The following is a 20957-nucleotide window of genomic DNA, read 5'->3' on the forward strand; positions in this document are numbered from 1 at the left end:
AATTTAGCTAAATGAAAAACTGCTGAGCTCTCAACTAGCAGTCATTATGAGAAAAACAAAGTCCTTCCTGCTAATCCCATTTTAGAAATGTATTTTATTTTTTTGAGACAGGATCTTATTATGTAGCTCTGACTGTCCTGGAATTCATTATGAAAACCAGAGATGCACCTGCCTATGCCCCCTGAGTGCTTGGATTAAAAGCATGTGCTACTACAGTTGGTATAAGTTTAATTTTCAAAGCAGAAAATCTCTGTATCTTATTATTTATGGTATTTGGTTCCACCATTCTGAATGTATATATTCTGGTGTTTTAAGTCTCATTTTTAATTAAAGTTTATTCTTTTAAAAGATTTCTATCATGTCTTTCAAATTAAGGATATGGATTAAATTAAATCTCAGTAATGACACACTTCATTTGTGATTTGTCAAGTCAGTTGCTTGTATCTGTAGTGAAATCAGTAGCAAATGGCACAGGCACTAAGTATTTGGTTCTTTTTTTCCCTCGGTTTTTCAAGACATGGTTTCTCTGTAGCTTTGGAGCCTGTCCTAGAACTAGCTCTTGTAGACCAGGCTGGTCTCGAACTCACAGAGATTCGCTTGCCCCTGCCTTCCAAGTGCTGAGATTAAAGGTGTGTGCTATCACTGCCTGGCAAATATTTGGTTCTCAAACAATGACTAACTCCTCTAATGTTCTGGCATGTAATGGTGGAGCCACCAAAGTAAAAATAAGGTAACATCAGTCATATGTTAGCTGGGTTGAAGGCCTCGGTCTAAAGGCTGCTTATTTAAGAGTTAACAATGAGCACTCCCTTCTTTTTAAAGTTTAGAAATGTTTTGAAATGTATAAAATAATCTCCTTCATTTACTATATGCTTATCAAACAGTTTAGTATTTTTCTTTAAAATACAATTTCTACTTCATCAAGAAGGAATGTTTTCTATATACTTATGAAGAAAATATTCTAATATGGTACCTTTAAAATGACTATACATCACAGATCTATGATTATCAAAGAATGTCTTTGTTGAAAACATTAGCATTAAAGTTTTACCTGACTCATATGGAATGGAAAACAGAAGAGGATGAGGTCCAGTGTGCTTCTCTGTACAAGTACACTCGAGTCCTGCACTGAAGTACTTACTGCTTCTACCTGAAATAAGAAAGCCTTTAGCATGCTTGGAAATGCTTTCCACAGTAACTTTTCATTTATCTAAGAAAGAGAAAATATACTGTGCCTATCAGAGAGCACCACACACACAAATGTTACTGTCAGTATCAATGACTTTTACCCTATGCCCCATTACATGTCCACACAGCATGCTTGTGCAAATATTGCACAGCAGCTTTACAAATACTTGCTCTAAGTGGGATGGAAGTCAAATGTCCACTGACTGATGAAAGAGTAATCACACTACAGTACTGATCATAAGAGAATATGGAGCAATATAAAGCAACAAACACAGAAGCATGGACTAAACTCCACTGTGTTATAAATTGTGAATAAACCATACCCACAGGCGTAAGCAGTATGTTTCAACTCATATTAACAGTCTGGATGGAGTGGAAATAAAAAACAGAAATCAAACAATGTTTTCAAGGATCTAAAAACAGGAAAGGAGCAGCCATAATAGGTCTAGTGTTGTTTGGTGTGATACAATTTTGTTAGTCTTCTTTATAGTAGCGTTTAGGAGATTGTATACATTGTATGTATATATGAAAATTCATACATGTAAGATGGCCCAATTTTAGTGAATGCAAGCAATACTTGACTAAATCTAACTATGGTAGTTTGAATGTCATGAGCACCCATAATCTTGTAAGGAGAGGCACTTTTAGGAGGCATCACTTTGTTGGAGTGGGTATGGCCTTGTTGGAGGAAGAATGTCATTGTGGGGGCAGGCTTTGAGGTTTCCTATGCGCAGAATACTGACCAGTCAACTTCCTGTTATCTGCAAGATGTAGGACTCTGAGCTACTCCTCTAACATCACATCTGCCTCCATGCTGCCATGCTCCCTGTCATGATGATAAAGGACTGAACCTCTGAAACTGTTAAGTGAGCCCCCTCAAATGTTTTCCTCATAAAAGTTGCCGAGGTCATAGTATCTCTTTTTAGAAATAGAAACCCTAGCTAAGACACTAAACAAAGTTGTACATTAAATATGAGTCATATAATTATATGGAAAACAAGATTAATTAAAAAACATTTAAGAAGTTTTGAAAATAAATTCCTCCCTCATTTTAAGACTACAGCATCATATAAAGATTTTCTTCCATTAACAGTCTTGGAAAAAACGTAAGAACACAGTCAGTGTGCTATTCTCTTTCTCACTGCTTGCTTTGGTTTTCATCCTGTTCCTCAAACCTTATGAAAAATTCAGCTATATCACTTTTTCTAAAATTCATCTTTCTTATAAAGAAAAGATTGAAGGTCCACTTTAGGCTATTATAATAAATGTAGCTATGGTAAGAGTGTTCTATTAGTAAGCAAGACAGGAACAATAAAAATCATGAATTTACTTGAAAAAAGGTTAACAGGCAAAAATAATAATGTCTTTCACATGAAATATTAATCTTTTAAAATATCAATAATTATTCAGTATTTTGGTTGTTAGCTTTCTCTGATGAAAAATGGCAAGCTTCGGAAAACAGGAATGCTGCCCATGGCATAACCCTCAGAATAGTCTGGAATGCCTGGCTCTAGAGAAACACTTTTGATGTGACAACCTACCATGAGCTCGATGTCACTGCCAATTATATACAGCTGATCTTCCATGGAAAGCTTCCTGTTCAGATGGGCCAGAACGTATGTGATCCCGGGTAAGCGCACAGCGGGACTGGTGAGCAGACTGCCCCATAGTGCACTGTAGAATGCCGACTGTTCTACTGCAGCAGCAACCTTTTCCAGCAGTGTGTTTGTTCTGGGGTGCACAACAGAAGGGTGAAAGAGGGAAACACTCAGTGTCAGATAAGAGAAATCATTATTCTCTTCCAAAATAAATGACAGCATCCACAGACAGTCATGTGCTCCACTCTGGAAACAAATGAGCTAGTCTGGAAGAAGACTCTTCAAAAGTCAGAGAAGGGGTCCAAGTCCTGATTCTACTGTGTATCAGTTGGATAAATGTAATCATTTCAATTCAGTCTCCATCTGTAAGATGCAGAGAACAGCACTGCAGCACCTGTCTACTTCAGCAGGTTGTTAAGTTACTGTAAGCAGTAAAGTCACATATATAAAATTAGTTAACCAATCTCGGCATACCTATGCTGACTTCCTACAAGAAAGACATTCTGAAATGCTTCATTCTTTTTGCAATCAGAACACACAGTTCACAATAATCTAAGTGAATTAGACCTATGACAAAAATTAAGCTAAGAACATTAATGACTGACTTTTGTAAACAAGATAATTCAATATATAGAAGTCTATTGTATTAGAGTCAGATGATTTCTGATAATGATTTAATAGTAACATTAATCTGTCTTCAGTTTATCTTAGCATTAAAATTATACATTTATAAACATTTTATAGTACTCATATAGAATACTTAGCAAAACATAAATTACAGAACACTGCAACCAGAAAGAGGATTACCTAATTTCTTTACAAAATTTTAATTACAACTAGTAGAATTAAATGGGACTGATTATATACCTCCCTTAAAGGAATAATTTAAAACTTACTTCTAAACTAAATGAACTACTTTTATATTATACTTCTAAAATTATAAGCAAGTAGGTAAACTAATAATAGCAAATATCATGGGTCATAGAATGGCTCAGGGGTAAAGGCACTTGCCATGGAAGCCTGAAGAGCAGACTCCCATTCTGGAACCCAAATGAAGGTAGAAGAGAATCACCTGCACAGAGCTGTCCCCTAACTTCCATACACATCAGGCACACAAAGGCACATGATAATGATAATGACAGAAAAGAATATATATATTCTTTTCAATTTAGCCTCTAAAGATAATCCAGTATTTTCAGGATTAGATTCTTTTGGTATTGTTGAAATCATTGAAATACACTAGCATAATTAGTCAGTACACTTACTTAAGTTTCAATCATTACATCTACTCACAACTTAAACTTAGGATTTTCTATTTTTGCCACCTAAACTCAGTTTCTTTCTTTTTCTAGTAATGAGATAAGGGTATCATGCACTGTCTGTAGCTACTAGCTCTTGGAAAACAATAGGCTTGCTGGGTGGGTGCGACACACACCTTTAATCCCAGCACTCAGGAGGCACAAGAAGGCCAGCCAAGGGTACATGGAGAAACTCTATCTCAAAAAAGCAAAAACCAAACCAAACCAACCAAACAAAAACAAAACAAAGAAAACACGACAAAGCAACACAACAAACCGAAAGAACAATAAGTTCCAAAATAGAAGCGATCCTTCTCTTAACACTAAGTATGGAGTGTCATGGCAACAGTCAATGAAAAGCAGCACACTGGCACAGAGCTATTTTCTCCTATTGGCAGATCAAACAGGGCTGGTATAGGGCCCCATTTCGTACTCTTCCTTATTTGTTACTCTATTTTTGGTATCATTATTTTAAATTATGGGTAATAATTTTTGAGTGAATTACACACATGTGCAAAGCACTGGACTCGTTTCATTACTACAGTAACACAGAGATAGATATTATGCTTCATTTACAGATGAGAAAAATGGAACACAATTAGGAAATATTAAAAAGTGTTTCTAAGCTCCAAAGATATACTTTACAGTAATTTTTACTGCTATTGAAATCTTATTTTATATGTCTGTTTCTTCTGCATGTACATCTGTGTACCACACGTGGAAACTAGAAAATGATGCCAAATCTGAAACTGGAGTTTCAGATGCATGTGAACCTCCAAGTGGGTGCTGGAATTGGAACACAGGTCCTCTGGAAGAGCAGCAAGTGCTCTTAATCCCTGAGCCATCTCTCTAGTCCCAATAATATTTTTCTTAACTTTTATTTTTTATGTGTGTATGGATGCTTTGTCTGCATGTCTGGTACCCAGGGAGGCCAGAAGAGGTCAACAGATTCCATGGAACTGGAGTTACAGTTTCCTGCTAGGAATATAACCTAGATGTTCTCCAAGAGAAGCCAGTGCTTTCAAGTGCTGAGCCATCTCTCCAAGCTGATGTTACTGAAATATTAATGTGTTATGTTGATGCATCTATAAAAATTAATTTTGTGATGTTAAAACACAGTTAAGGATGGTTGCTGACTAATCCATAATCTGTAGAACCACGGTGGACCAAATACCATATTACCTCTCATAGTACTCTGATCCTTCTTCTAAGCCAGGAAGAATACCAGTCAGCAATCCCTGGAGACCAGGTTTCAGAGTTTTTCCCAAAGGCAGGTAATATATCTCATACAAACTGAGCAGTGCTGGTTTCACAGACATAGCAGCATTGGCAAGTAGCGGAAACAACCCAGAACTGTCAAAAAATAAAAGATGTAAAAAAGCACCAACATTAATTCATATGCAATTACATCATATCTTTTATTTTTGATGAAACAGGTCACAGCAAATGATAGAATAGTATCTATTAATGACTTCTACATTGATTAAACTAAACCAATTCTCTAATGAGTTTCATACTCATAAGCCCTGCAGCTTCCTATCTATTGCAGTCTTTATATTTTACACTTCCAAACAAGAATTCTCATTTTTCCAAAACCCTGTCCTTTCTCCTCTGCAACTAGTGTTTTAGAATATGGCATCTCTGTTATTGGCTGGCTAAAAGTCTAGGAGTGATGTTTGCCCCACTATAAAAATGTCTCCTCCAAGATCCATGCTGGTAGTGCACAGCTTTAATCCCAGCACTCAGGAGGTAGAGGCAGGTAGATCTCTTGTAGTTCAAGACTAGCCTGATCTACATAGTGAGTTCCATGACAGCCAGAGCCTGTAGAGAGACCTTGAATAAAAGAAACCAAAATAAATCAAACCTCCTCCATTAATACTGGCCATGTTCTTTCTTCAGGTTTCTCATCTAGATGATGCCTGGGTAAATTCTTCCTATATCATCTGTGTAATTACCTAGGAGAGATTGCCATATTTTCATCACCTTGTCTCAACAGGTAGAATTGAAAACTGCCCTGAAGCCACTACTTGCAGTAAAAACCTCTCATAGATTTCCTGTTGCCAACAGTTTTGAACAGTTTTTAAATTGTGGCTACTGCATATGTTGTACAACCCATGTGTACTCACCTATTTTGTTCTTGCACTTCCAACTTAGCCATTCTGAAGCGTTTTCTGCTGGTTTCTTTGAGAACCTTCCATGCCCTCTGTAGGGTCCAGGCCTTTGCCCATCACAAAGACACAACCCCTACTCTCTTGCCTACATCCTTATAAGCACTGGAGGATCCTTAATCATCCAGCTCTCAGTTTATGTCAGTTCCTCAATGAAACTTATCTGCTAACTAGAGTAGGATAGTAAACCTATTTTATTTTTATAACTTATTGGAGTATTTATTACTAGAGCTGAACTATTTGTATCAGGAATAAGAGGTCAAAGAGGTTTCTATATTTAAATCCCTTGCATCATGCTCTACATTCAAGTAATGCTTTGAAGATGAAGATTCTCAATCACTCCTAGTTTATAGGGAAGTAGAAGTAACGTGCAACTGGCCAGTTTTCTGCCAGAAATTTTAGGAACTGTGTGACCTGAAGATACAGTCATACTCTGTCTTTGTGCAACTGCCGACTGTGTGCCTGGGGTTGTAACCTACCTTTGAGATGGGCTAGTGTCATTGACAACTCTATCTCCTTAATTTCTGTCTTTCTCTGCTGACATCTTTGCTTCAAACCCAATGTACTCAAATATTCTCCATAACGCTAACAGATTGCAATAAACAAACCTCCAAATCCAAATTTAACCAGCTCTCAGCTTGAAGCCATCATTCTGCATCAATGTTTAAGAGTATGAAGTGAACATATTTGATTACAGTGTTATATCCAAATGTAAGTGTTTGTCTGTCCATCCATCCATCCATCCATCCATCCATCCATCCATCCATCCATCCATCCAATCTTATCTATCCATCCATCCCCCTACAGACACATAATCTCTATTTTATATTTTACCCCCTCCCCATACTCTTCAACTGTGACACGACCCTTCTACATGTGATATGATATAAATTTTGTGATATATAAACTATGTCTATCATTCATAGTTTCTAGTTCTCACTTTCATAGTACTTATTACTTACTAAGTAACTAGAGCAAAAGAGTACCTTAAATAATAAAAAAGAAAAGAAACAAAAGCATTTGGCCTTCCATCTGTGTTCTAAAGCAATGAAGATGATGGAAGGACAGTCTTTTGTTTGTTATGGTATTTTAAATTCAGAAATCAGCTTCTTTTTTATCCCAAAGCCAGATTATAAAAACTGAACTTTCTCTTTTCAAAGGGAGATTGTAGAAATTAATTTTTCCTTGCCATTTTGACTTGGATGTAGCTGTACAGAAATTCATTCATCTACCTTGATTGGCAGTAGAAGGCTTCAATTTCAAAAAGGATCCTCCCCAAACCTTTTAGGAGGTAATGTTACACAGAGGCGCTAAAAAGAAAGTGGCAGGAAGACCATGCTGGCTTCCCTGTTCAGTGTGTCAGCAGTGAGCACCAGAGCACACATTTTTTGCTATATGGTTGCTCATGTTTTAATCTTGCCTATGTATTTAAGTATGCATAAAAACCTCAAAGGATAGAGGCTTCAGAGTTTCTGAACTCTGGATACATAGACCCATGCAGGAAGAAAACCAGAAACTCATTCACTTTCTGGGAGGCAGTGTATGTACCTCAGTTCTGGATAAGGAAGTGAAACTCCTGTGCTCAGGACTTTCATTTTGCTGCATACCTGTGTCCTTTAAAATATCTTTCTTGATAGTCAATAAATATACTTCTCTGAATTTTATTTCTAGCAAATTAACTGAACTTAAAGAGGTCACAAGTCTGGAGGTCTGGACTTGTTCTTGGTGTTAGAATTGGAAGTAGTCTCCCTGGGTCCTCAGCCTGTGAGATCTGATGGTATTCCTAGGAAGAGGATGTCCAGCTGAAGTCCCCTGAAGAGCTTGTTTGCTTGCCAAAGAGAGGAATCCTTACACAATTAAGGATCATACAGACAATCTATGTTGTACATTAGATTATCTTAGTTTGGAATTTTTTTCAACCCAGTACATGAAATCTCAGAAGCCATATGTAACATCATTTGTTTAATGTATTTTAAAAAGATCATTCTAATACTGTGTGAAGAAGAGAATATAAAAAGCTAAGGACTGTGCCAAGTATTAGGCCAATGACAAAGCCCAGAGTAAAGATGATGCTCACTTGGACTGGCAGCTGCCAGTGAGGTAGACAGATGCTTTGGAAACACATCAGAGTAATATGCACATGGTTGTAAGTACTTTCTGTATATTGACTTTTAGTTCTACTAACAATCCTATGAGACCAGCTATATCATTTCCATTTTTGTAGATGAGTCACAAATAGGTTAAACACAAGAACACAGAGTTAGTCTGACACCCCCACTCCTAATCATTGCAAGACAGAGCTTTCAGGGAGACTGCACAGGAGGTAGGAGAATATGGACACTATTAACAAATGTACAACTCACTTTTTAGGCTTGTGCAAAGGGACTGATGGTGACAATGCAGTACAATGCAGGAAGGGCAAGTTAAGGAAGCATAGATTTATTTTTAAACAGGTAATATTTTAATGGCTTTTAAAGATACACACATATGTGATGACCAAGTCTAGAGGTTAAGGCTAAGGCCAGCACTTGGGACATCAATTTGAGTCCATACATAAGAAACAAACCATGGTTATCAGGCGTGGGAGGAAGTAGGGAGATGCAGGCCTAAGGATACAAGTAACAGATAAGCATCAAGAAAAGTCCAGAGGACTGTGTGATGAGAGACAAATGAATCTACTTCACTAGAGTACATATCTCATGTCATCACGTTACACACTTTAAATACATATGGTAAGATAAAGAAGATAAATATAGGTGTGGATATGTTTGTTTAACAAGAAAATATAAAGTGAGTACATAGAAGGCCTGTCTGAACTAAGCCCTAAGAAATGGCAGGTATTGAACTGGGGTAGAAGAGGAAGGGGAATAAAGGATAATGAAAAAGATAAAAGAAAAATGCCATTTCATAGAAGCCAAAGCAAAAGATGGTCAAAAATATCAAAGCTACAAGAAACCAAGGTATTTTATTTTCCTCAGCCTAGCTTCCAACCTTATTAGTGTCAACAATTTTGAATAACTTTTATGAATAATATCTAAAAATAAAAAAAACAAATAGAAAAATGTTTTATTTTTTTCTAAGTTACTTAATTCAAATATGTAACATTTATGTAAGAAACATTTTTTCAAAATTTTATTGTAGAAAGGTTAAATGGTTTAGCCATGCATACATACATATATCTGGAGACAGGATCTTATCATGCAAACTTGGCTGGTCTGGAGCTTGCTATGTAGACCAGGCTGTTCTCAGACTTATAGAGATCTGCGTGGCTCTGCCTCTCAAGTGCTGGGACTAAAAGCAAGTATCAACCTGGCTGGAAATATATTTTTATATTGTACATAATTAAGAAAACTACTCTTACCTATATAAAAAAAGATCTTTGGCAAGTCGCTTAGGTCCGATGATTTTGAAGATGATTTCGTATGTTTCAAGTGCCTTCCGATGAACTCCACCTGGTAATGCTGGGTGCAGACATTGAGCTAGGCGTTTGCCTATGGTCAGCTTTTTGGGTACTACCTGGTACTTGGCATTGTTTTGTAAAACCTTGAAGAAAATAATTTCAGAGCAACTGAGAAAAATGTCTCATTTTATTTTTATTTTCTTATATATTTCAAAGACAGCTTTTGAAAGTTATATCAGTATACATTTGAAATGAAAACACAAAATTAAAAAGAATTACATTGTTAAAACACACCGATTACAAACTAACATTTCTGTTAAGGTCTTTTGCCTTTTTTTTTTTTTTTGAGACAGGGTTTTTTTGTGTAGCCCTGGCTGCTCTGGAACTAGCTCTGTAGACCAGGCCAGCCTTGAACTCAGATATGTGGCTGCCTATGCCTCCCAAGTGCTAGGATTAAAGGCGTGCACCACCACCTCCTGGTTTTTAAGGTACTTTTAATGAAAGAACACTTTGTATAAAATGTACAGAATAAAAGCAACAGATTTTTGCAGCTATTTTCTCTGAGACAGAAAATCATATTGCCTGCCCTTCCCCCACCAAGGCGAGGGTAATACAGAGCGAGCGAGCGAGCGAGAGAGAGAGAGAGAGAGAGAGAGAGAGAGAGAGAGAGCCAGAGAGAGAGAGAGCCAGAGCGAGAGAGAGAGCCAGAGCGAGAGAGCGAGAGAGCGAGAGAGAGCGAGACAGCGAGAGAGCGAGAGAGAGAGAGAGAGAGAGAAACTGTCAAGTGCAATACAGTAGAGAAGTCAGCAGTAGAGTTGCCAGTCTCTCTCTCTCTCTCTCTCTCTCTCTCTCTCTCTCTCTCTCTCTCTCTCTCTCTCTCTCTGTGTGTGTGTGTGTTGTTCTACTACGTTTTACCTTACTTTCATCTATAATCTTAGTATCTTAACTTTTGTTATTTAGATACAGTGAGGTGTTTTCACAAATTGATGAATGTATAAGAAGCTAATTACGTTCTTAGTCTAATTCATATTAATAATTCCCAAGCAGCCTTCAAAATGGGACTCTTAGCAATTTTTCAGCAAGACAAAGAACTTAACTTCCTATAAGTGAAGTCATACTATGGAGTGATTTTTGTGGATGTTATAATGTGCAACACAGAAGTGTATATGTCCCCATTTTAATATAAGTTCTTAGCACAATGAAAATGAAAGCTTTTTTTTTCTTGTACTATCAGGGTAATGATCTGTAGAGTGAAATACCTTGCCATCTATTGTCCTAGCTATGCATCTTAAGATTTTTTTTCCTAATAACTGCACATGGAACTGTTTGATGTTCAAACGGTTATTTTAAAAGGATTCATTTTCTATCCTGCTTTTTTCAATATATCTAGAAGCATCCCCAATCACTAAGAACAATAATTATACCAAAACTATATGTGTGAAGTAAGAAAAGTTTGACTGAAATTATAAACCATTATTGGGTCAAAACAGAAAGTTGAGCATTGGTCAGTGCCAGAGTTATAAAAGGCGGCTCATTTCAAGTGAAGTTCTAAGGCCTAGGGATTATATTAAAAACTGCCTTTGTAAAAAGTACTGACTTGTAACTTGGCTTGCCTAGGGATAAAGTATTTCTTATTGATGCACTTATAACATTTGGAAAGGATATTGCAGTCACTACTTTCTATTTATAAACTCCAGAGCTTTACCTGATGCTCAATCACAGAAACTTGTCCTCACAGTAACATACATGCTTCCCAGTCTTGAGCTTTTACAGGTACCGATAGTGATCATAATTGCATCTTTTGAGTGGTACTGTTTTTTTAATGAGAACTGCCGAAGTGTTAGTAGCATGCCTGACTACACAGTAAGAAGTCATGAATTCTAATCCATATATAAAATGAGGTTCGGTTACACTTTATATTCCTTAAGATTTAGATAAAACTTGTGTAAACAGGTATAACTAGATTTCTGATTTTTTTTACTCCTTTTACTAAATGAGTAAAACAAGCATACCTTGTTGAGTTTTCCAAGCGCTGATATCAAATCTGCCCATTCACTGGAGTATTCAAAATTCTTTAGTGCTTTGTCAATTGCAGCTACATAGTTTCTGTATTTGGAGTCACTCAATAACTCCAGCTCTTCTGTGTTCATCCTCCCACCGTGTCCCGCTAGAGACCAGTTCCAAAGTCATGCAAAATCATTACCTATAAGAGATTCCAAGGGAACCAAGGTTACAAAGTATGGAAGTGTGTTCATAGAGTCTCATCATAAAAGAAATGACTAATTTTACAGTTTCTTTAATAGAGGCACTCAAAATTCTAGTCAGCTAGTGTGCAAGGTGATATTAATATTCAAAATAGAAAACTGGCATTATTTCAGAATATAAAAAAGAAAATTTCTGATTATTACATGTTATTTCTGCCACATTTGTTGATGAAACACTTCTGGTACACATCCTCTGCTATTTTGATAGCAAAATCTAGTAGAAATGGTCACATGGAACACAAAATATATAGGAAAGAAAAAGAAAAACCAAAGAAAAAAGTGTCTATTCTTAAGATCTACTGTATGAACTAATAATGGGCACCAAGTATGAAGGACCATCAGCTATTTGGAATCAAACTGACTTTGGGTATAAAGGATAAGAATTTATGGTAGTTTAAATACAGCCATAAATTCCTTGATATTACCTTTTAAGAGCAAGTATGCACAGTCCTCCAGGACCTCAGTTTAGGCTCAATTTTAGTGAAAACAAGAAGGCAGAAGAGATACTGGCAGTAGTCAATATGTCACAAGAGCACTTCAGCTTCTAAAGACACTTAGATAACTTAGATATGAGACAAGATACCTCAAGCATCTCTCTGGAGCTGAACTTACAATGAATAACTGATGCTTTGAGTCACAGTCATGAGAATGAGTTGTTTTAAATAGATCCTCTGTCATCAGCTAAGTCTGGATTTCAGTGCAGACCCAACTTGACACTTTGATGTCACCCTCTAAGAGATTCCCAAACCAAATCTCAAGACTCAGTCTCTAAGACTCACAAATTTATATAGACATAAGCAAAGAATATTTTCTCTCATTGGCCAATGAGTTTGAGGGCTATTTTTTTTATCACTTTAATTAATCGAAAAACAAGAATTTAACTGAGATGAGTATGGGTTCTCTTCCACTTTTTATATTTCTACCTTAACTTCTGTCGGTATCTTTCCCTATCAGCTTGATTCCTGGCCTCTAGGAAGTTCTAAGAATCGGCTCCAGAGGCTGCCAAAATAGTTTGATGAAGTAAGAATAATTTCTCAAACTTTTAAATATAACATATACACATTTATAAAACTGATTTTTGTAGCAGGTTCTTTTGGACTGCCAGACCCCAAATCATGACACAGAAACTTATTGTTAACTATGAAAGTTTGCATTAGCTTAGGCTTGTCCCACTAGCTCTTACAATTTAAATTAACACATTTATTTTAATCTTCATTCTGTCTCATGGCTTGTTACCTCATCTTTCTGTACTGCTTTTTCCACATCCAGCTGGTGACCCCGCCTTTCTACTTCTCCAAAATCTCTCTGTCTCTGGAAGTCCCGCCTAACCTCTTTCTGCCTAGTTATTAGTCATTCAACTTTTTATTAAACCAATCACAGGGACACATCTTCAGACAGTGTAAAGGAATATTCTGCGACAAAATTCGGCTCCTTTCTTAAACTTGTACAAAAATTAACTCAGGAAGATCATAGTTTTAAATGATATGTCGAATTATAAGAAAACATAGAAGTAAATCCTTATGATCTAGAGGTAAGCAATCTTCCAAGAAATAATGTGAAAAAAGGAAAATTCCCACTCTATCAATATTTAAAATTTTATGCTGCAAGAGATTCAAGAAAGTGCTAAGAGAATGAGGAGAGTGGGAGAATGTGTATTTTCAATCTCTCTGATCATTACTCAGACTGGTATAGAAAAAACTCCCCCTCACTAAAAGAATACAATGTCTTAAAATGGACAAAATATGTGAACAGACCTATACAATGAAAATATGCAGATATACAATAGAAAACTGTAATAATAAGACTCACACCCAATGTGCTTTACTAGTTAAAAGGAGAAGTGAAATGTTCTGCAAACTGTTTTATGGTCAAGCTATGGCTTCTATACCTCTCCATACTGATGGACCCTGAGCCTCCCATGTAACACTCTAACAATGAGATGCATCCTGAGCCCTTTTTAAATTTTATCCTGAGACAGGGCCTTGCTACGTTGTCCAAACGGGTCTCAAACAGCTGAGATTACAGGCATGTTTTATCTACCATTTTTTTAAAAAAACTTAACTGTAAGCATACAAAAACCAATAGGCTTTAGATAAAAATAAAAGCAATACACATGAAAACAAAGCCATAACTTTGGATGATAAAACCTCTAAAATTTGAAGACTATTCATGGAATGAACACAACCAAAATATTTCAAGTTTTGTTTCTGAGTAAACAGAATGGTAAAGTATTAGCTTTTCTAAAGATATATGTACATAATATAATAATTTTTTATTATATTAAATTTTAACTTATAATAAATTTTAATAAGTAAATCTAACAGTGTGTTTTAATAGCAGTAAATAGAGTAAATAAAAACACATGCAAAAATTTTGCTGATAGGGACACAATTTCTTTCCTTGGCAAGATTTTCAACTTAAGTTAGAATATATTCATTTCGAAGATACACAATCAATATTCAGTGTATTAGAAGGTTAACCTGAGAATCAATTTCCTAGCAACTTCTATTTATGAAAATAGGGGTAATTTATCAATAAGCAGAGGGGTAATATAATTTTTTATTTTATTTTTTTTTAAAAAAATACCAATCCAAGTTCTCACACTTCCTCCTCCACTCCCATTCCCTCCATACCCCTCCCACCCCACCCCCATCTAATCCTCAGAGAATGTAAGGCAAGTTGCCTTTTGGAAGGTCCAAGGCACTCCCTACTATATCTAGGCTGAGCAAGGTATCCATCCAAAGAGAATAGGATACCAAAAAGCCAGTACACGCAGTAGGGATAAATCCTGGTGCCACTGCCAGTGGCCCCGCAGTCTGCTCCAGCCATGCAACTGTCAACCACATTCAGAGGAACTACTTTGGTCCTATGCTTGTTCCTTCCTAGTCTGTCTGGAGTTGTTGAGCTCCCATTAGCTCAGGCAGACTGTTTCAGTGGGTGAACCCATCATGGTCTTGGCCTCATTGCTCATATTCTCATTCCTTTCACTCTTCAACTAGACCATGGGAGCTCAGTTCAGTGCTCTGATGTGGGTCTCTGCCTCTGGATGAAGGCTCTATGGTGATATGCAAGATAATCATCAGTCTGACTACAGAGCAAATCAAGATCGGGCACCGAGTCTCCTCTATTGCCCCGGGTCCTAGGTGGGGTCATCCTTTTGGATTCCTGGGAATCCAAATTCTTGAGCCAGGCTTCCTCTAACCCTATAATGGCTCCTTCAATCATGATATCTTTTTCCTTGCTCTCATCTCTGTTTTTCTTCCATCTCGACCATCCCATTCCCTCAAGTTCTCCTCTATCCTCCCACTCTCCCCTCCTCTACTCCTGCTGCCCTCCCTTCTCCCTCCTCCCCCATGCTCCCAACCCTGCCAGTCAATCCCGTCCGTTTCCAATTTCCAATAATGATAGCTTATGCTGGAGAGGATGTGGAGTAAGGGAACACTCATCCATTGCTGGTGGGAATGTAAACTTGTACAACTCCTTTGGAAGTCAGTATGGCAGTTTCTCAGAAAATTGAGAATCAAGTTACCTCAGGATCCAGCAAAACCACTCTTGGGCATATACCCAAAAGATGCTCAATCATACTAAAAAAGCATTTGTTCATCTTTGTTTATAGCAGCATTATTTGTAATAGCCAGAACCTGGAAACAACCTAGATGCTCCTCAACCGAAGAATGAATAAAGAAAATATGTCACATTTACACATTAGAGTACTACTCAGCAGTAAAAAACAATGACATCTTAAATTTTGCATGCAAATGGATGGAAATAGAAAACACTATCCTGAGTGAGGTAATCCAGACCCAAAAAGATGAACATGGTATGTACTCACTCATAAGTACATACTAGCTATAAACAAAGGAATTGGGCCTACAATTCATGATCCTAAAGAAGCTAAGTAATAAGGTGGACCCAAAGAAAAGTATATAAACCCACCTGGAAATTGGAAACGGGATAATATAAGTTTTAAACAATACTGTTATTGATGTCTTCTTCAGACAAATTTTAATGTGTTATTTAAAAAGCTAATAATTAATAACCAGCTAAAGTTGTGGTGCTTATAATCGAATACATTTACCTTGCGGTAAGGTTGAGTCTGGTAAAAAAAAAAAATTCTAGGGGCTGGGGAGATAGCTCAGTTAGTAAAGTGCTTGCCTTGCAAGAATGAGATTCCCAGAAGCCACGCCAAAATGCCAGGCAATGGGCTGGAGAGATGGCTCAGTGAATAAAGTGCTATGCAATTAAAAAACAAATTTGGAGCCTCAGGACTTAACGTAAAAACCGGTCATGGAGTAGTGTGCCAATGACACCACTGCTGGGTAAGGACGGTCATAGGAAGATCCTGTGGGTTCCTTGGCCAGCTATTCTAGCTGAAACTTCAAGCTCTGGATCCAATGAGACACCCTGTCTCAAAAAATAAGAGGAAAAGCAATTGAGCAAGACACCTCCATCTAGCTGCCAACATGACCTCCACATACCCATACACCATTCACACATCAACACATAACTTAAAAATTTTTTAATTTAAAAAGCCTGGTGGGTGGTATGTGTTTGCAATTCCAGTACTGAAAAAGTGGAGAAAGAAGAATCCTCAGGGCTCTTGACTACTTGGCAGGTTCTAGGCCACTGAGAGTCTCTGTCTCAACAATAATAAAAAAAATGAACAATACAATTTTGAAAAAGAACAGTGCTAAGGAATAATACCTTGTCTGAAATAAAACCAAAACCAAAGCCACTAAGAATCATTTTTAGTCCTATGCTCTGACTACCTTTTAAAAAAATTTTAAGCCGGGCGATGGTGGCCTTTAATCCCAGTACTTGGGAGGCAGAGGCAGGCGGATCTCTGTGAGTTCGAGACCAGCCTGGTCTACAGAGCTAGTTCCAGGACAGGCTCCAAAGCCACAGAGAAACCCAAAAAAATTTAAATTTGGATCTATTTATTTAGTTATTTGGGTATGTGTGGAGGTTCTCTTTTCATATTAATATATAGATATTTTATAGTTTGACATTTATAAAATGTCAACAAAATATTCTGTTTTCATAAGAATTTGCTTTAAGAGTTCTCATAAGATTGATTTTAATGAGTGAAAAATGTCTACAATGAACCATATGATGATATGAACTTATAAATCATAATTTATTCTAAGTTTTCTCAAATTCAATCATAAACATACACTAAATAACATGCTTTTGATAAAAAAATATACCATACTAAAACAGAGTCATGACTTTGAATAATTAATAATACACTTATAAACTGATATTCATTCATGGAATAAAGGTTGAAAGGAATGAAAGTTAAGAGCACTTGCTGCCCTTGCAGAGGACCTGAATACAGTTGCTAACACCCTTATCAGGCTGCTCACAGCTGGTAACTCCAGGAGATCTGACACAATCTGATCTACACTAGTACCCACAGGCATTTGCACACACACATGCATAAAAAATTAATTTTTTTAGTGGAGGTTGAGGGAATACATGTGTGTGTAGATGCTCATACGGGTGTATATATGTGGAGGCTAGAGAATAACCGTGGGACCTGAAACTGTGTAGGCCAGGATGCTTTCTCACTCAGAGCAACTCTACTGCCTTAGCCTCTTGCATACTGGAATTATAGATATGAATGAGCCACTAGGTCCAGTTTCCTCAATTAGCTAACCACAAAATTAACTACACATCTGAACTCAAACAGGTATGCCACTTCTCAACTTTTTAATCTAATATATAATACAAATTCTAGTTCTCGGTAATTTTTCTCCTAGTTTATGGTAGGATAGCTTAAGTCAATATTTTTCATGCTCTCTGTAGTTAAGTTCCCAAACTTATTACCCACAGAAACAATCATGTGGTTAGCTGTTGTAACATAGTTATCATAAAGGTTCTAAAGTATTTATTTATATTTTTATATTTACTTAAACATATTCTATTTAAAAAGTATGTTCCCACAAGTCACAACACCACTGGTTTAAACCATGTACAAAGGGAACAGCTCCTGTACCATGCCAAGAAAACCTATGACATGCCTCTTCCCATGAAAGGTTGAGGCACAAAGAAACCAAACTAAAGCAAATCAAAGCAAATCAAACAAAATACTAAACTGCACCAAATATTCAATACAAGAGTCAGGTGTGGTAGACAAACTTTTTTTTTGTTTTTTTTAGTTGTTGGAAAAAAAAAATTTCCGCCTCCTCCCTGTTTCCCTCCCCCTCCTTGCACACATCGCCCCCTCCCCCCCCACTCCATTCCCCCTCCCTCTTGAGAATGATGAGCAGTCCAGATTCCCTGCCCTGCGGGAAGTCCAAGGTCCTCCCACTTCTATCCAGGACCAGGAAGGTGAGCATCCAAACAGGCTAGGCTCCCACAAAGCCAGTTCATGTATTAGGATCGAAACCTAGTGCCATTGTCCTTGGCTTTTCATCAGCCTTCATTGTCCGCCACGTTCAGAAAGTCTGGTTTCATCCCATGCTTATTCAGTCCCAGTCCCGCTGGCCTTGGTGAGTTCCCAATAGATCAGTTCCACTGTCACAGTGGGTGGGTGCACCCCTCGTGGTCCTGACTTCCTTGCTACTGTTCTACCTCCTTCTGTTCCTCATTTGGATCTTAAGAGCTCAGTCCGGTGCTCCAATTTGGGTCTCTTAGACAAACCTTTTTTTTTTTTTTTTTAAAAAAAAACAACTCTCTCTCTCTCTCTCTCTCTCTCTCTCTCTCTCTCTCTCTCTCTCTCTCTCTCTCTCTCTCTCTCTCTGTCTCTCTCTCTCTCTCTCTCTCGTATACAATATTCTGTCTGTGTGTATATCTGCAGGCCAGAAGACAGCACCAGACATCATTACAGGCGGTTGTGGGCCACCATGTGGTTGCTGGGAATTGAACTCAGAACCCAGGTCTACATAGTGAGTTCTAGGCAAGCCATGGCTACCCAATGAGCGAGACCCTGTCAAACAAAGAACCAACCAACAAAACATCCCAAAAAGTATTTAATAAAAGGACATTTTATAGAAATCCAGAGAATAAAAAGGGAATAAAAATAAAATAGAACCTTGGAACATGAGATTAGTCAAGATATCCTGAGTATAAAATTTAGATAAGTTTCCTTACCAGATGAATGACTTGAACCAAGCACTTAGTTTTCTCAAGTCTGAGTTTCCTCATCTATAAAAAGAGATAAGACCTAGTTCAAAGCTTGTCAAAACTAAATAAATAATATATTTAAGCTAACAGAATGCTTGTGACAGAAAATGCTAAGAGCAATCTAGTTATTGCTTCTACCACTCACTATTAAATCAACACAATACTAGAAAATAGGTTAATAAGGGGTGAATACATTGTAAGCAAGCACTGGTTGTGACTCTGAATTGTTGGCAACAAAGTAGAAAACTCACTATCCTATCATGAATAGTTTTATGAACACAAATTAAAATGTAGTTTTTTAAAAATATGCTTATTTATGATTTTATTAGCTTGACTATATAGTCAAGCTGTATGAGTTTCATATCAACAGATTCAAGCAATGACCCAATAGAAACATTCAGAAAAAGAAAATGCAACTGTATTTCTTTCTTTAATTCCTTCCTTCGTTTTTTTATTTTTGAGAGGGGTGGAGGTCCTGGGATCTGAACACAAAGTCTCTTTCATGCCAGCATGCACACTACCATCAAGTCCTCTATGGAATGTTTTCATTTCAATATTAACTTTTCCAACATCCACTAAAGTCACTAAAGTCAACATCCACTAATTGATATAGTATAAGGAAAATTCTAACAATATTTATATTAATGACTTTAAGTACCTTGAAATGATTAAGAAGTGTACAGGAGGATGTATTTAGGCTATTTGTAAATATAACACAATCATACACAAGGAACTTGAGTCATTGCAGTTTAGTATGAGTAGAACTGAGGCTCTGGGAACTGCTTCCTTGGAGAGAATGAACAATGACTGTACTTAACACATCTATTTGATGATTTGAGTGATGGGTGCATCCATACTTAGATACAATCAAGATCCTCACCACAACTAAGATACAGAACATTTTCATCCTTCTTAAACTGACCATCATATATATGACCACTTCTATCTCTTCCACAAATAAGTTTTAAAAATCCCAATCTTCCCATGAAACAATTTCTTAATATAACTTGGTATTATGTCCCCATCACAATTCATGTTGAAATTCAATTCCTAATGGGAGATATTAAGAGGTGTAATCATTAGGTCATTGGGGCTGTGTCTTTATCCATGGATTAACTAATCCAAAATTAGTGAGTAAAACTATCCATAGGTTTCCTGGTTTATTCCAAGACTAGGTCTGTTACAAGAACCACTTTGGCTGGTTTACATGAGCTCCTCAACCGATGTGAAGTGCAGCCTCAGGACTCTGCCATGAGTTCCCACCACCATGAAAGACCTCACCAGATGTGATGCCTTAACCCTGGGCCTCCAGTCCAACAGAACCATGCACTGAACAAATCTTTCCTCCATAAATTACTTAGTATACAGTATTCTGTTATAGCCTCAAGTATGAGGCACTTGAAATAAATAAAAAAAAAATTCTGATTTTTTTTTCTTAAAGTGAAACAAGCAAATCATAACGGCATTTGAAATCTTTCTTTTTTTTTAAACTTAATTTAACTTTATTTCACGCATATTGGTATAATGATGTCCGATTCTCTGGAACTGGAGCTACAGACAGCTGAGAGCTGCAATGTGGGTGCTGGGAATTGAACTCAGGTCCTCTGGAGGAGCAGTCAGTGCTCTTAACCACTGAGCCATCTCACCAGCCCTTTGAAATCTTTCAGGAGTCATGAATGGTTTTCTGATTTGATCTATAGCACCGTTTGAAAATTTAGTTATTTCTTTCCAACTAACAACTCAGACAAATCGGACCAGAATTGCCATAAATCATGATTAGTGTGTCATTATTTCTTTGAAAAAATTAAAAATGAAACAACATAGCTATCTTCAAAAAACAGTCAAAGTTTTCTCTGGGTAAATTAGGCCCTGTAAAAACAGGTACTACAGATTTATTTAATATTTTATGGTAT

General features: G+C 37.0%; 1 protein-coding gene across 12 annotated transcripts in view; it reads right to left on the bottom strand.

Annotated features, from left to right (window-relative positions):
* Positions 1-20957, bottom strand: part of Dop1a (DOP1 leucine zipper like protein A) — an 85463-nt gene that overhangs the window by 51444 nt on the left and 13062 nt on the right. For 7 of the 12 annotated variants that reach the window (XR_012909984.1, XM_075965079.1, XM_075965081.1 and 4 more), the window contains exons 2-6: positions 11665-11855; positions 9614-9795; positions 5267-5437; positions 2726-2919; positions 1052-1146 (exon numbers count right to left, since the gene is read on the bottom strand). Coding sequence is in view for 11 of the 12 variants with exons in the window: in XM_075965079.1 (XP_075821194.1) it covers positions 1052-1146; positions 2726-2919; positions 5267-5437; positions 9614-9795; positions 11665-11802 (780 nt within the window). In the remaining variant the exon portion in view is untranslated. Of the gene's footprint in view, positions 1-1051; positions 1151-2725; positions 2920-5266; positions 5438-9613; positions 9796-11664; positions 11856-19011; positions 19066-20957 lie in introns of all 12 variants that reach the window. The other 5 variants (XM_075965084.1, XM_075965080.1, XM_075965086.1 and 2 more) reach the window with 2 other exon arrangements.

Source organism: Microtus pennsylvanicus, chromosome 3 (assembly GCF_037038515.1).
Source record: "Microtus pennsylvanicus isolate mMicPen1 chromosome 3, mMicPen1.hap1, whole genome shotgun sequence".
NCBI lineage: Eukaryota > Metazoa > Chordata > Mammalia > Rodentia > Cricetidae > Microtus > Microtus pennsylvanicus.